The sequence below is a fragment of the Procambarus clarkii genome, chromosome 46 (assembly GCF_040958095.1).
Source record: "Procambarus clarkii isolate CNS0578487 chromosome 46, FALCON_Pclarkii_2.0, whole genome shotgun sequence".
In the NCBI taxonomy this organism is placed as follows: Eukaryota; Metazoa; Arthropoda; class Malacostraca; order Decapoda; family Cambaridae; genus Procambarus; species Procambarus clarkii.
Genome location: NC_091195.1, coordinates 14,818,232 through 14,830,711, shown reverse-complemented (window position 1 = coordinate 14,830,711; position 12,480 = coordinate 14,818,232). Strand labels below are relative to the sequence as shown.

The 12,480-nt window shown below is 52.5% G+C and overlaps 1 protein-coding gene across 1 annotated transcript in view; it reads left to right on the top strand.

Annotated features, from left to right (window-relative positions):
• Positions 1-11,177, top strand: part of LOC138350542 (kappa-type opioid receptor-like) — a 139,728-nt gene extending 128,551 nt beyond the window's left edge. Inside the window, exon 3 of the mRNA XM_069301551.1 lies at positions 10,651-11,177. Coding sequence (XP_069157652.1) covers positions 10,651-11,177 — 527 coding nt within the window. The remainder of the gene's footprint in view (positions 1-10,650) is intronic.
• The last annotated feature ends 1,303 nt before the right edge of the window (positions 11,178-12,480 follow it).

The following is a 12,480-nucleotide window of genomic DNA, read 5'->3' as shown; positions in this document are numbered from 1 at the left end:
CACCCCCAGCTGCTGCTGCCATCTGTCACTACCACCCCCCAGCTGCTGCTGCCATCTGTCACTACCACCCCCAGCTGCTGCCATCTGTCACTACCGCCCCCAGCTGCTGCCATCTGTCACTACCGCCCCCAGCTGCTGCTGTCATCTGTCACTACCACCCCCAGCTGCTGCCATCTGTCACTACCACCCCCAGCTGCTGCTGCCATCTGTCACTACCCCCCCCCCAGCTGCTGCTGTCATCTGTCACTACCGCCCCCAGCTGCTGCCATCTGTCACTACCACCCCCAGCTGCTGCTGCCATCTGTCACTACCGCCCCCAGCTGCTGCTGCCATCTGTCACTACCACCCCCAGCTGCTGCCATCTGTCACTACCACCCCCAGCTGCTGCTGCCTTCTGTCACTACCCCCCCCAGCTGCTGCTGTCATCTGTCACTACCCCCCCCAGCTGCTGCTGTCATCTGTCACTACCCCCCCCAGCTGCTGCCATCTGTCACTACCCCCCCCAGCTGCTGCTGTCATCTGTCACTACCCCCCCCAGCTGCTGCTGCCATCTGTCACTACCACCCCCAGCTGCTGCTGCCATCTGTCACTACCACCCCCAGCTGCTGCTGCCATCTGTCACTACCCCCCCCCCCCAGCTGCTGCTGCCATCTGTCACTACCACCCCCAGCTGCTGCTGCCATCTGTCACTACCACCCCCAGCTGCTGCTGCCACCTGTCACTACCCCCCCCCAGCTGCTGCTGTCATCTGTCACTACCACCCCCAGCTGCTGCCATCTGTCACTACCACCCCCAGCTGCTGCTGTCATCTGTCACTACCACCCCCAGCTGCTGCCATCTGTCACTACCACCCCCAGCTGCTGCTGTCATCTGTCACTACCACCCCCAGCTGCTGCCATCTGTCACTACCACCCCCCAGCTGCTGCTGCCATCTGTCACTACCACCCCCAGCTGCTGCTGTCATCTGTCACTACCACCCCCAGCTGCTGCTGCCATCTGTCACTACCGCCCCCAGCTGCTGCTGCCATCTGTCACTACCCCCCCCCAGCTGCTGTCATCTGTCACTACCGCCCCCAGCTGCTGCTGTCATCTGTCACTACCACCCCCAGCTGCTGCCATCTGTCACTACCACCCCCAGCTGCTGCTGTCATCTGTCACTACTACCCCCAGCTGCTGCCATCTGTCACTACCACCCCCCAGCTGCTGCTGCCATCTGTCACTACCACCCCCAGCTGCTGCCATCTGTCACTACCACCCCCAGCTGCTGCCATCTGTCACTACCCCCCCCAGCTGCTGCTGCCATCTGTCACTACCCCCCCCAGCTGCTGCTGTCATCTGTCACTACCCCCCCCCAGCTGCTGCTGCCATCTGTCACTACCACCCCAGCTGCTGCTGCCATCTGTCACTACCACCCCCAGCTGCTGCTGCCATCTGTCACTACCCCCCCCCCACCTGCTGCTGTCATCTGTCACTACCACCCCCAGCTGCTGCTGCCATCTGTCACTACCACCCCCAGCTGCTGCTGCCATCTGTCACTACCCCCCCAGCTGCTGTCATCTGTCACTACCGCCCCCAGCTTCTGCCATCTGTCACTACCACCCCCCAGCTGCTGCCATCTGTCACTACCACCCCCAGCTGCTGCTGTCATCTGTCACTACCGCCCCCAGCTGCTGCTGCCATCTGTCACTACCCCCCCCCAGCTGCTGCTGCCATCTGTCACTACCCCCCCCAGCTGCTGCTGTCATCTGTCACTACCCCCCCCCCAGCTGCTGCTGCCATCTGTCACTACCCCCCCCAGCTGCTGCTGCCATCTGTCACTACCACCCCCAGCTGCTGCTGCCATCTGTCACTACCACCCCCAGCTGCTGCTGCCATCTGTCACTACCCCCCCAGCTGCTGCTGTCATCTGTCACTACCCCCCCAGCTGCTGCTGCCATCTGTCACTACCACCCCCAGCTGCTGCTGCCATCTGTCACTACCGCCCCCAGCTGCTGCTGCCATCTGTCACTACCCTCCCCAGCTGCTGCTGCCATCTGTCACTACCACCCCCAGCTGCTGCCATCTGTCACAACCGCCCCCAGCTGCTGCTGTCATCTGTCACTACCACCCCCAGCTGCTGCTGCCATCTGTCACTACCCCCCCCCCAGCTGCTGCTGTCATCTGTCACTACCCCCCCCAGCTGCTGCTGCCATCTGTCACTACCACCCCCAGCTGCTGCTGCCATCTGTCACTACCACCCCCCAGCTGCTGCTGCCATCTGTCACTACCGCCCCCAGCTGCTGTTGCCATCTGTCACTACCACCCCCAGCTGCTGCTGCCATCTGTCACTACCACCCCCAGCTGCTGCTGCCATCTGTCACTACCACCCCCAGCTGCTGCTGCCATCTGTCACTACCGCCCCCAGCTGCTGCCATCTGTCACTACCGCCCCCAGCTGCTGCCATCTGTCACTACCACCCCCAGCTGCCTTCGACAGCGCTCGGGATTCGTAGCCCTGAGGACCGGGGATCGATCCCCGGCGATGGCGGAAAGAAATGGGCAGAGTTTCTTTCACCCTGATGCCTTTGTTCACCTAGCAGTAAATAGGTACCTGGGAGTTAGACAGCTGTTACGGGCTGCTTCTTGGGGGTTTGGGGGGTGTGAAAAAAAAGTTGCTTTCACAACTTTTAAATCAACAAAAGTTGTTTTCTCAAAGAGACAGTCGAAAGGCGAGCCGAGAGAGCCAGAGCTCAACCCTCACAACTAGGTGAATACAACTAGGTTAATACACAACTCATACTCTTAAATATAACGTCGCTTTTCGCTCGTATGCGCCAAGGCTAAATTTGTACGTAATTTGAAATGAAATCGACTTACTGTTCCGTTTTCTGTTTGAGTCGTCCGGCTTACTCGGAAAGGTTAGGAGAGGAAACTTACAATTAACGTTTTTCATAACGTTTTGAAACTTTATGAGAATTTTCTGCCCACCTAACCTACCAGAGGACCCTTAACTTACTGTTGTTGAAATAGAAAATAACAAATTTATTTTCATTTTGTATTATTTTCAAATTATGTCCACTTTCGGCCATACGGGCAAACGGCCAAAAGTGACATTATTTTTAAGAGGACAGGTTGGTGTGGAGGACACACACACACACACACACAATATGAACCAAGTCATATTGAAATGCAAGGAGGCTGAAGATAGATTTATTCCAACAATAAAGGAAAAAAGCAGGAGGGAATATAATAACCCATGGTTTAATAGACAGTGTCAGGAAGCAAAGGTGAGAAGCAGGAGGGATTGGAGGAAGTACAGAAGACAAAGGACAGAGGACAACAGGATTAGATGTAACAGAGCTAGGAATGATTACATTAACATAAGACCAGTGTCGGAAAGAAATTATGAGAATGATATTGCAGTCAAAGCGAAAAAGCAACCAAAATTACTACATAGCCATATAAGAAGGAAGATGTCGGTAAATGACCAAGTGACAAGACTGAGGAAAACAGAAGGGGCATATACAGAAAGCGACAAGGAAATCTGCGAGGTACTGAATGCAAAATTCCATGGAGTGTTCACAACCGAGCCTGAGCAACTCCCATTGTTAGAAGAGATTACCCAAGATGAAAGACTATCAGATATAGAGGTGACAGCAGAGGATGTAATGAAACAGTTGACAACACTGGATGCAAATAAAGCTGTTGGACCAGACAAAGTATCACCGTGGATACTTAAAGAGGCAGCGCAGGCTCTCAGCGTGCCTCTGGCAATGATCTTTAATGAGTCACTTATGTCGGGAGAATTGCCCAGTTGCTGGAAGGAGGCAAATGTCGTACCGATGTTCAAAAAAGGTGATAGGGAGGAGGCACTTAACTACAGACCCGTATCACTGACAAGCATCCCCTGCAAAATACTTGAAAGAATAATTAGGCTAAGACTTGTTGAGCACCTGGAGAGCATTGGGTTTGTAAACAAGCACCAACATGGGTTCTGGACAGGGAAATCATGCCTAACAAACCTTTTAGAATTCTATGATAAAGTAACAAGGATAAGGCAGGACAGAGAAGGCTGGGCAGACTGCATATTTCTTGACTGCCAAAAGGCCTTTGATACGGTACCGCACATGAGACTGCTATACAAACTTGAGAGGCAGGCAGGAGTAAGCGGAAAGGCCCTAGTATGGGTGAAGAACTACCTAACAGGAAGGAGCCAGAGGGTAATGGTAAGGGGCGAAAAGTCGGACTGGCGAACAGTAACAAGTGGAGTACCTCAAGGATCGGTGCTGGGACCAATCCTCTTTCTAATTTACGTAAATGATATGTTTACAGCAGTGGAATCATACATGTCAATGTTTGCAGATGACGCAAAATTAATGAGAAGAGTTGTGACAGACGAGGATTGTAGGATCCTCCAAGAGGACTTAAACAGGCTGCAGAGATGGTCAGGGAAATGGCTACTGGAGTTTAACACCAGTAAATGTAAAGTTATGGAAATGGGATCAGGTGACAGGAGACCAAAGGGACAGTACACAATGAAGGGGAACAGCCTACCTGTAACGATTCGAGAAAGAGACCTGGGAGTGGATGTGACACCTAATCTAACTCCTGAGGAACATATAAATAGGATAACGACAGCAGCGTACTCTACACTGGCGAAAATTAGAACTTCATTCAGAAACCTAAATGAGGAAGCTTTTAGGGCGCTTTACACTGCCTACGTTAGACCCGTCTTAGAGTATGCCGCGCCATCATGAAGCCCTCACCTGAAGAAACACAAAGAAACTGGAGAAGGTTCAGAGGTTTGCGACGAGGCTTGTCCCAGAGTTACGAGGGATGGGATATGAAGAGCGGCTGAAGGAACTGAACCTTACGACACTAGAGAAAAGAAGGGAGAGAGGAGATATGATAGGGACATATAAAATACTCAGGGGAATTGACAAAGTGGAAATAGATGAAATGTTCACACGTAATAATAACAGAACGAGGGGACATGGGTGGAAACTGGAAACTCAGATGAGTCACAGAGATGTTAGGAAGTTTTCTTTTAGCGTGAGAGTAGTAGAAAAATGGAATGCACTTGGGGAACAGGTTGTGGAAGCAAATACTATTCATACTTTTAAAACTAGGTATGATAGGGAAATGGGACAGGAGTCATTGCTGTAAACAACCGATAGCTAGAAAGGCGGGATCCAAGAGTCAATGCTCGATCCTGCAAGCACATATAGGTGAGTACATATAGGTGAGTACACACACACACACACACAGGCACGCGCACGCACACACACACACACACACACACACACACACACACACACACACACACACACACACACACCCACCCACCCACACGCGCACGCACACACACACACACACACACACACACACACACACACACACACACACACACACACACACACACACACACACAGGGCGGCCATCAGCAGCGGCAGTGAGTGAGTTTGTGAAGCAGTAAGTCGCTTGCCCAGCCAGCGACCAGGGAAATTACCTTTAGCGGGCGGGTCTCCCGTGGCGTGTAAACTGGTCTTAGTTTACTTCACCTCCCCCTCACTCTCCTTCCAGTTTACTTGTCCCCCCTCACTCTCCTTCCAGTTTACTTGTCCCCCCTCACTCCCCCTTCTAGTTTACTTGTCCCCCCTCACTCCCCCTTCCAGTTTACTTCCCCCCCCTCACTCCCCCTTCCAGTTTACTTCCCCCCCTCACTCTCCTTCCAGTTTACTTGTCCCCCCTCACTCTCCTTCCAGTTTACTTGTCCCCCCTCACTCCCCCTTCTAGTTTACTTGTCCCCCCTCACTCCCCCTTCCAGTTTACTTCCCCCCCCTCACTCCCCCTTCCAGTTTACTTCCCCCCCCTCACTCTCCTTCCAGTTTACTTGTCCCCCCTCACTCTCCTTCCAGTTTACTTGTCCCCCCTCACTCTCCTTCCAGTTTACTTGTCCCCCCTCACTCCCCCTTCCAGTTTACTTGTCCCCCCCCTCACTCCCCCTTCCAGTTTACTTCCCCCCCTCACTCCCCCCTTCCAGTTTACTTGTCCCCCCCCTCACTCCCCCTTCTAGTTTACTTCCCTCCCCCTCACTCCCCCTTCTAGTTTACTTCCCTCCCCCTCACTCCCCCTTCCAGTTTACTTCCCTCCCCCTCACTCCCCCTTCCAGTTTACTTCCCCCCCCTCACTCCCCCTTCCAGTTTACTTCCCCCCCTCACTCCCCCTTCCAGTTTACTTCCCCCCCTCACTCCCCCTTCCAGTTTACTTCCCCCCCCTCACTCCCCCTTCCAGTTTACTTGTCCCCCTCACTCCCCCTTCCAGTTTACTTCCCCCCCCTCACTCCCCCTTCCAGTTTACTTGTCCCCCTCACTCCCCCTTCCAGTTTACTTCCCCCCCCTCACTCCCCCTTCCAGTTTACTTCCCCCCCCTCACTCCCCCTTCCAGTTTACTTGTCCCCCTCACTCCCCCTTCCAGTTTACTTCCCCCCCCCTCACTCCCCCTTCCAGTTTACTTGTCCCCCTCACTCCCCCTTCCAGTTTACTTCCCCCCCCCTCACTCCCCCTTCCAGTTTACTTCCCCCCCCTCACTCCCCCCTTCCAGTTTACTTCCCCCCCCTCACTCCCCCTTCCAGTTTACTTGTCCCCCCTCACTCCCCCTTCCAGTTTACTTCCCCCCCCTCACTCCCCCTTCCAGTTTACTTGTCCCCCCTCACTCCCCCTTCCAGTTTACTTCCCCCCCCTCACTCCCCCTTCCAGTTTACTTCCCCCCCCTCACTCCCCCTTCCAGTTTACTTGTCCCCCCTCACTCCCCCTTCCAGTTTACTTCCCCCCCTCACTCCCCCTTCCAGTTTACTTGTCCCCCTCACTCCCCCTTCCAGTTTACTTCCCCCCCTCACTCCCCCTTCCAGTTTACTTCCCCCCCCTCACTCCCCCTTCCAGTTTACTTGTCCCCCTCACTCCCCCTTCCAGTTTACTTCCCCCCCTCACTCCCCCTTCCAGTTTACTTGTCCCCCTCACTCCCCCTTCCAGTTTACTTCCCCCCCTCACTCCCCCTTCCAGTTTACTTGTCCCCCTCACTCCCCCTTCCAGTTTACTTCCCCCCCTCACTCCCCCTTCCAGTTTACTTCCCCCCCTCACTCCCCCTTCCAGTTTACTTGTCCCCCTCACTCCCCCTTCCAGTTTACTTCCCCCCCTCACTCCCCCTTCCAGTTTACTTGTCCCCCTCACTCCCCCTTCCAGTTTACTTCCCCCCCCTCACTCCCCCTTCCAGTTTACTTCCCCCCCTCACTCCCCCTTCCAGTTTACTTGTCCCCCTCACTCCCCCTTCCAGTTTACTTCCCCCCCTCACTCCCCCTTCCAGTTTACTTGTCCCCCTCACTCCCCCTTCCAGTTTACTTCCCCCCCTCACTCCCCCTTCCAGTTTACTTCCCCCCCTCACTCCCCCTTCCAGTTTACTTGTCCCCCTCACTCCCCCTTCCAGTTTACTTCCCTCCCCCTCACTCCCCCTTCCAGTTTACTTGTCCCCCTCACTCCCCCTTCCAGTTTACTTCCCCCCCTCACTCCCCCTTCCAGTTTACTTCCCCCCCCTCACTCCCCCCCTTCCAGTTTACTTCCCCCCCCTCACTCCCCCCCTTCCAGTTTACTTCCCCCCCCTCACTCCCCCCCTTCCAGTTTACTTCCCCCCCCTCACTCCCCCTTCCAGTTTACTTCCCCCCCCTCACTCCCCCTTCCAGTTTACTTCCCCCCCCTCACTCCCCCTTCCAGTTTACTTCCCCCCCCTCACTCCCCCCCTTCCAGTTTACTTCCCCCCCCTCACTCCCCCTTCCAGTTTACTTTCCCCCCCTCACTCCCCCTTCCAGTTTACTTCCCCCCCCTCACTCCCCCTTCCAGTTTACTTCCCCCCCCTCACTCCCCCCTTCCAGTTTACTTCCCCCCCCTCACTCCCCCTTCCAGTTTACTTCCCCCCCCCTCACTCCCCCTTCCAGTTTACTTCCCCCCCCTCACTCCCCCTTCCAGTTTACTTCCCCCCCCTCACTCCCTAGTTTACTTGTCCCGCTGACTATTATTGTTGTTGTTGTTGTTGTAATTGTATTTATTAAACAGCCCTAACCTAACCTAACCTAACCTAACCTTCCCAGTGTGTTGACCACTTAGGGTGTAGAGGAAGCATTAATGTGTGTTTGAACATGTATGAGACTGTGGTCTATGGAGTGGCAGAAATGGGTAATATTCCCCATTATTTGTTCATTGTTTCTGAAGAACAATGCCACAGTATTTATATTATTAGTTGCTCTCTCTGATTTGCTGCTTCAACGACAATTCTTCTTATAAATTCAAAGTGATTTTGACTCGTGATTGTTCCAATGACATGTCACTGGACTGGAGTGACAAGGGCTCGGGGTCGGTAATGCTTCTGGGGCCAGATTCACGAAGCAGTTACGCAAGTACTTACGAACCTGGGGCCAGATTCACAAAGCAGTTACGCAAGTACTTACGAACCTGGGGCCAGATTCACAAAGCAGTTACGCAAGTACTTACGAACCTGGGGCCAGATTCACGAAGCAGTTACGCAAGTACTTACGAACCTGGGGCCAGATTCACGAAGCAGTTACGCAAGTACTTACGAACCTGGGGCCAGATTCACGAAGCAGTTACGCAAGTACTTACGAACCTGGGGCCAGATTCACGAAGCAGTTACGCAAGCACTTACGAACCTGGGGCCAGATTCACGAAGCAGTTACGCAAGCACTTACGAACCTGGGGCCAGATTCACGAAGCAGTTACGCAAGCACTTACGAACCTGGGGCCAGATTCACGAAGCAGTTACGCAAGTACTTACGAACCTGGGGCCAGATTCACGAAGCAGTTACGCAAGCACTTACGAACGTGTACATCTATCCTCAATCTTTGACGGCTTTGGTTACATTTATTAAACAGTTTACAAGCATGAAAACTTGCCAATCAACTGTTGTTATTGTTATAAACAGCCTCCTGGTGCTTCGGAGCTCATTAACTGTTTAATAATTGTAAACAAAGTCGCCAAAGATTGAGAAAAGATGTACAGATTCGTAAGTGCTTGCGTAACTTCTTCGTGAATCTGGCCCCTGGCCTTTAGTAGTAGTCAGGATAAGTTGAAAATTTCAGTTTGACGGCAGGTTGGTGCGTCTGGAAACGTTCCTTATTAAGGCTACTCATAGCCTAGTTACCTGGTTGATACCTGGTTGATGGGGTTCTGGGAGTTGTTCTACTGCCCAAGCCCGGTCCGAGGCCAGGCTTGACTTGTGAGAGTTTGGTCCACCAGGCTGTTGCTTGGAGCGGCCCGCAGGCCCACATATACCTGGTTGATGGGGTTCTGGGAGTTGTTCTACTGCCCAAGCCCGGCCCGAGGCCAGGCTTGACTTGTGAGAGTTTGGTCCACCAGGCTGTTGCTTGGAGCGGCCCGCAGGCCCACATATACCTGGTTGATGGGGTTGTGGGAGTTGTTCTACTGCCCAAGCCCGGCCCGAGGCCAGGCTTGACTTGTGAGAGTTTGGTCCACCAGGCTGTTGCTGGGAGCGGCCCGCAGTGCCGCACTATCATAGTTGATAGTGCTACGGCCTCAAACGCATGGGGTCAGGGGTTCGAGACCCACACTGACCAGGTGAATGGAGGTGTGATTGGATATTTCAAGTTAGATTTCCAGTTACACTGTTGTACAGATGATGAGTCACAATAACGGGGCTTGAAGATATAATGACCACACATCAGAAGGTGAAGAGACGACGGTTTGGTCCGTCGAGGACCATTATCAAGTCGCTTGTCGACTTGATAATGGTCCACGACGGACCAAAACGTCGTCGTCTGCCCAACCACTTGGGCAGGACGGTAGAGCGATGGTCTGGCGTCATGCAGGTCGGCGTTCAATCCCCGATCGTCCAAGAGGCTAAGCATCATTCCTTCCCATCCCCGTCCCATCCCAAATCCTTATCCTGACCTCTTCCCAGTGCTATATAGACGTAATGGCTTGGCGCTTCCCCCCCCCCCTGACAGTTCCCTTCCCTTCGTCATCTGTTGGTGCGTGGTTCAGGTCTCATTACACTGTTACTGTTGGATACTGTTTCCTCAACAGTTGCACCTGGCGGCTCGTATAGCAGAATAATAACGAGGTTTATCTTCTCTACTTTGATTTCAAGCGCCTCTACCGTATCAGTAAATAGGTACCTGGGAGTTAGACAGCTGCTACGGGCTGCTTCCTAGGGGTGTGGAACAAAAAGGAGGTCTGATCGAGGACCGGGCCGCGGGGACGCTAAACCCCGAAATCATCTCAAGATAACCACCTCACTTGTAGAATTTGATGAGTCTGTGTATACCAGGTATAATTTAACATACAGACAACCACCTTTGTTTAACCTGTTTATTCTATTACATCTATATGAATTACATTTGTTTAATGTATGACTTTTGTCTTTACCGTGATAACATGACACATTAGTATGTCACTCCTGTGTCTGGTAACATGACACAGTACTGTGTCACTCCTGTGTCAGGTGACATGACACAGTACTGTGTCACTCCTGTGTCTGGTGACATGACACAGTACTGTGTCACTCCTGTGTCTGGTAACATGACACATTAGTATGTCACTCCTGTGTCTGGTAACATGACACAGTACTGTGTCACTCCTGTGTCAGGTGACATGACACAGTACTGTGTCACTCCTGTGTCTGGTGACATGACACAGTACTGTGTCACTCCTGTGTCTGGTGACATGACACAGTACTGTGTCACTCCTGTGTCTGGTGACATGACACAGTACTGTGTCACTCCTGTGTCTGGTGACATGACACAGTACTGTGTCACTCCTGTGTCTGGTGACATGACACAGTACTGTGTCACTCCTGTGTCTGGTAACATGACACAGTACTGTGTCACTCCTGTGTCTGGTGACATGACACAGTACTGTGTCACTCCTGTGTCTGGTGACATGACACAGTACTGTGTCACTCCTGTGTCTGGTGACATGACACAGTACTGTGTCACTCCTGTGTCTGGTGACATGACACAGTACTGTGTCACTCCTGTGTCTGGTGACATGACACAGTACTGTGTCACTCCTGTGTCTGGTGACATGACACAGTACTGTGTCACTCCTGTGTCTGGTGACATGACACAGAGTACTGTCATTCCTGTGTCTTGCCTTGTTATGGAGAGCACTTAGTCTATCTCCTATCCTCTGTCTAAGAAAGGCGCTTCAGAAGCCCCACACACGCGCGCGCGCGCGCGCACACACACACACACACACACACACACACACACACACACACACACACACACACACACACACACACACACGCGCGCGCGCGCGCACACACACACACACACACACAGAAGATTCAGCGGTATGCCACCAGGCTCGTCCCGGAACTGAGAGGATTGAGCTACGAGGAAAGGCTAAAGGAGCTGAACCTCACATCCCTGGAAAACAGAAGAGTAAGGGGAGACATGATAACCACCTACAAAATTCTCAGGGGAATTGACAGGGTGGACAAAGACAAACTCTTCAGCACGGGTGGGACACGAACAAGGGGACACAGGTGGAAACTTAGTACCCAGATGAGCCACAGAGACGTTAGAAAGAATTTTTTCAGTGTCAGAGTAGTTAATAAATGGAATGCACTAGGAAGTGATGTGGTGGAGGCTGACTCCATACACAGTTTCAAATGTAGATATGATAGAGCCCAGTAGGCTCAGGAATCTGTACACCAGTTGATTGACAGTTGAGAGGCGGGATCAAAGAGCCAAAGCTCAACCCCCGCAAGCACAATTAGGTGAGTACAATTAGGTGAGTACACTGTATCCAGAACGCTGTATCCAGTATGTATCTGTATCTGTATCCAGTATGTATCCAGTATGTATCATATATCCGCTGTATCCAGAACAGCGTTCAGGAACCTGTGTAAGGAATCATTCAGAATCTTGTACACCACATATGTAAGACCAATCCTGGAGTATGCGGCCCCAGCATGGAGCCCGTACCTTGTCAAGCACAAGACGATGCTGGAAAAAGTCCAAAGGTATGCCACTAGACTAGTCCCAGAACTAAGAGGCATGAGTTACGAGGAAAGGCTGCGGGAAATGCACCTTACGACACTGGAATACAGAAGAGTAAGGGGAGACATGATCACAACCTACAAAATCCTCAGAGGAATCGACCGGGTAAACAAGGATAAACTATTCAACACTGGTGGGACGCGAACAAGGGGACACAGGTGGAAACTGAGTACCCACATGAGCCACAGAGACGTTAGAAGGAACTTTCTCAGTGTCAGAGTAGTTAACGGATGGAATGCATTAGGCAGTGATGTGGTGGAGGCTGACTCCATACACAGTTTTAAATGTAGATATGATAGAGCCCAGTAGGCTCAGGAATCTGTACACCAGTTGATTGACAGTTGAGAGGCGGGACCAAAGAGCCAAAGCTCAACCCCCGCAAGCACAAATAGGTGAGTACAAATAGGTGA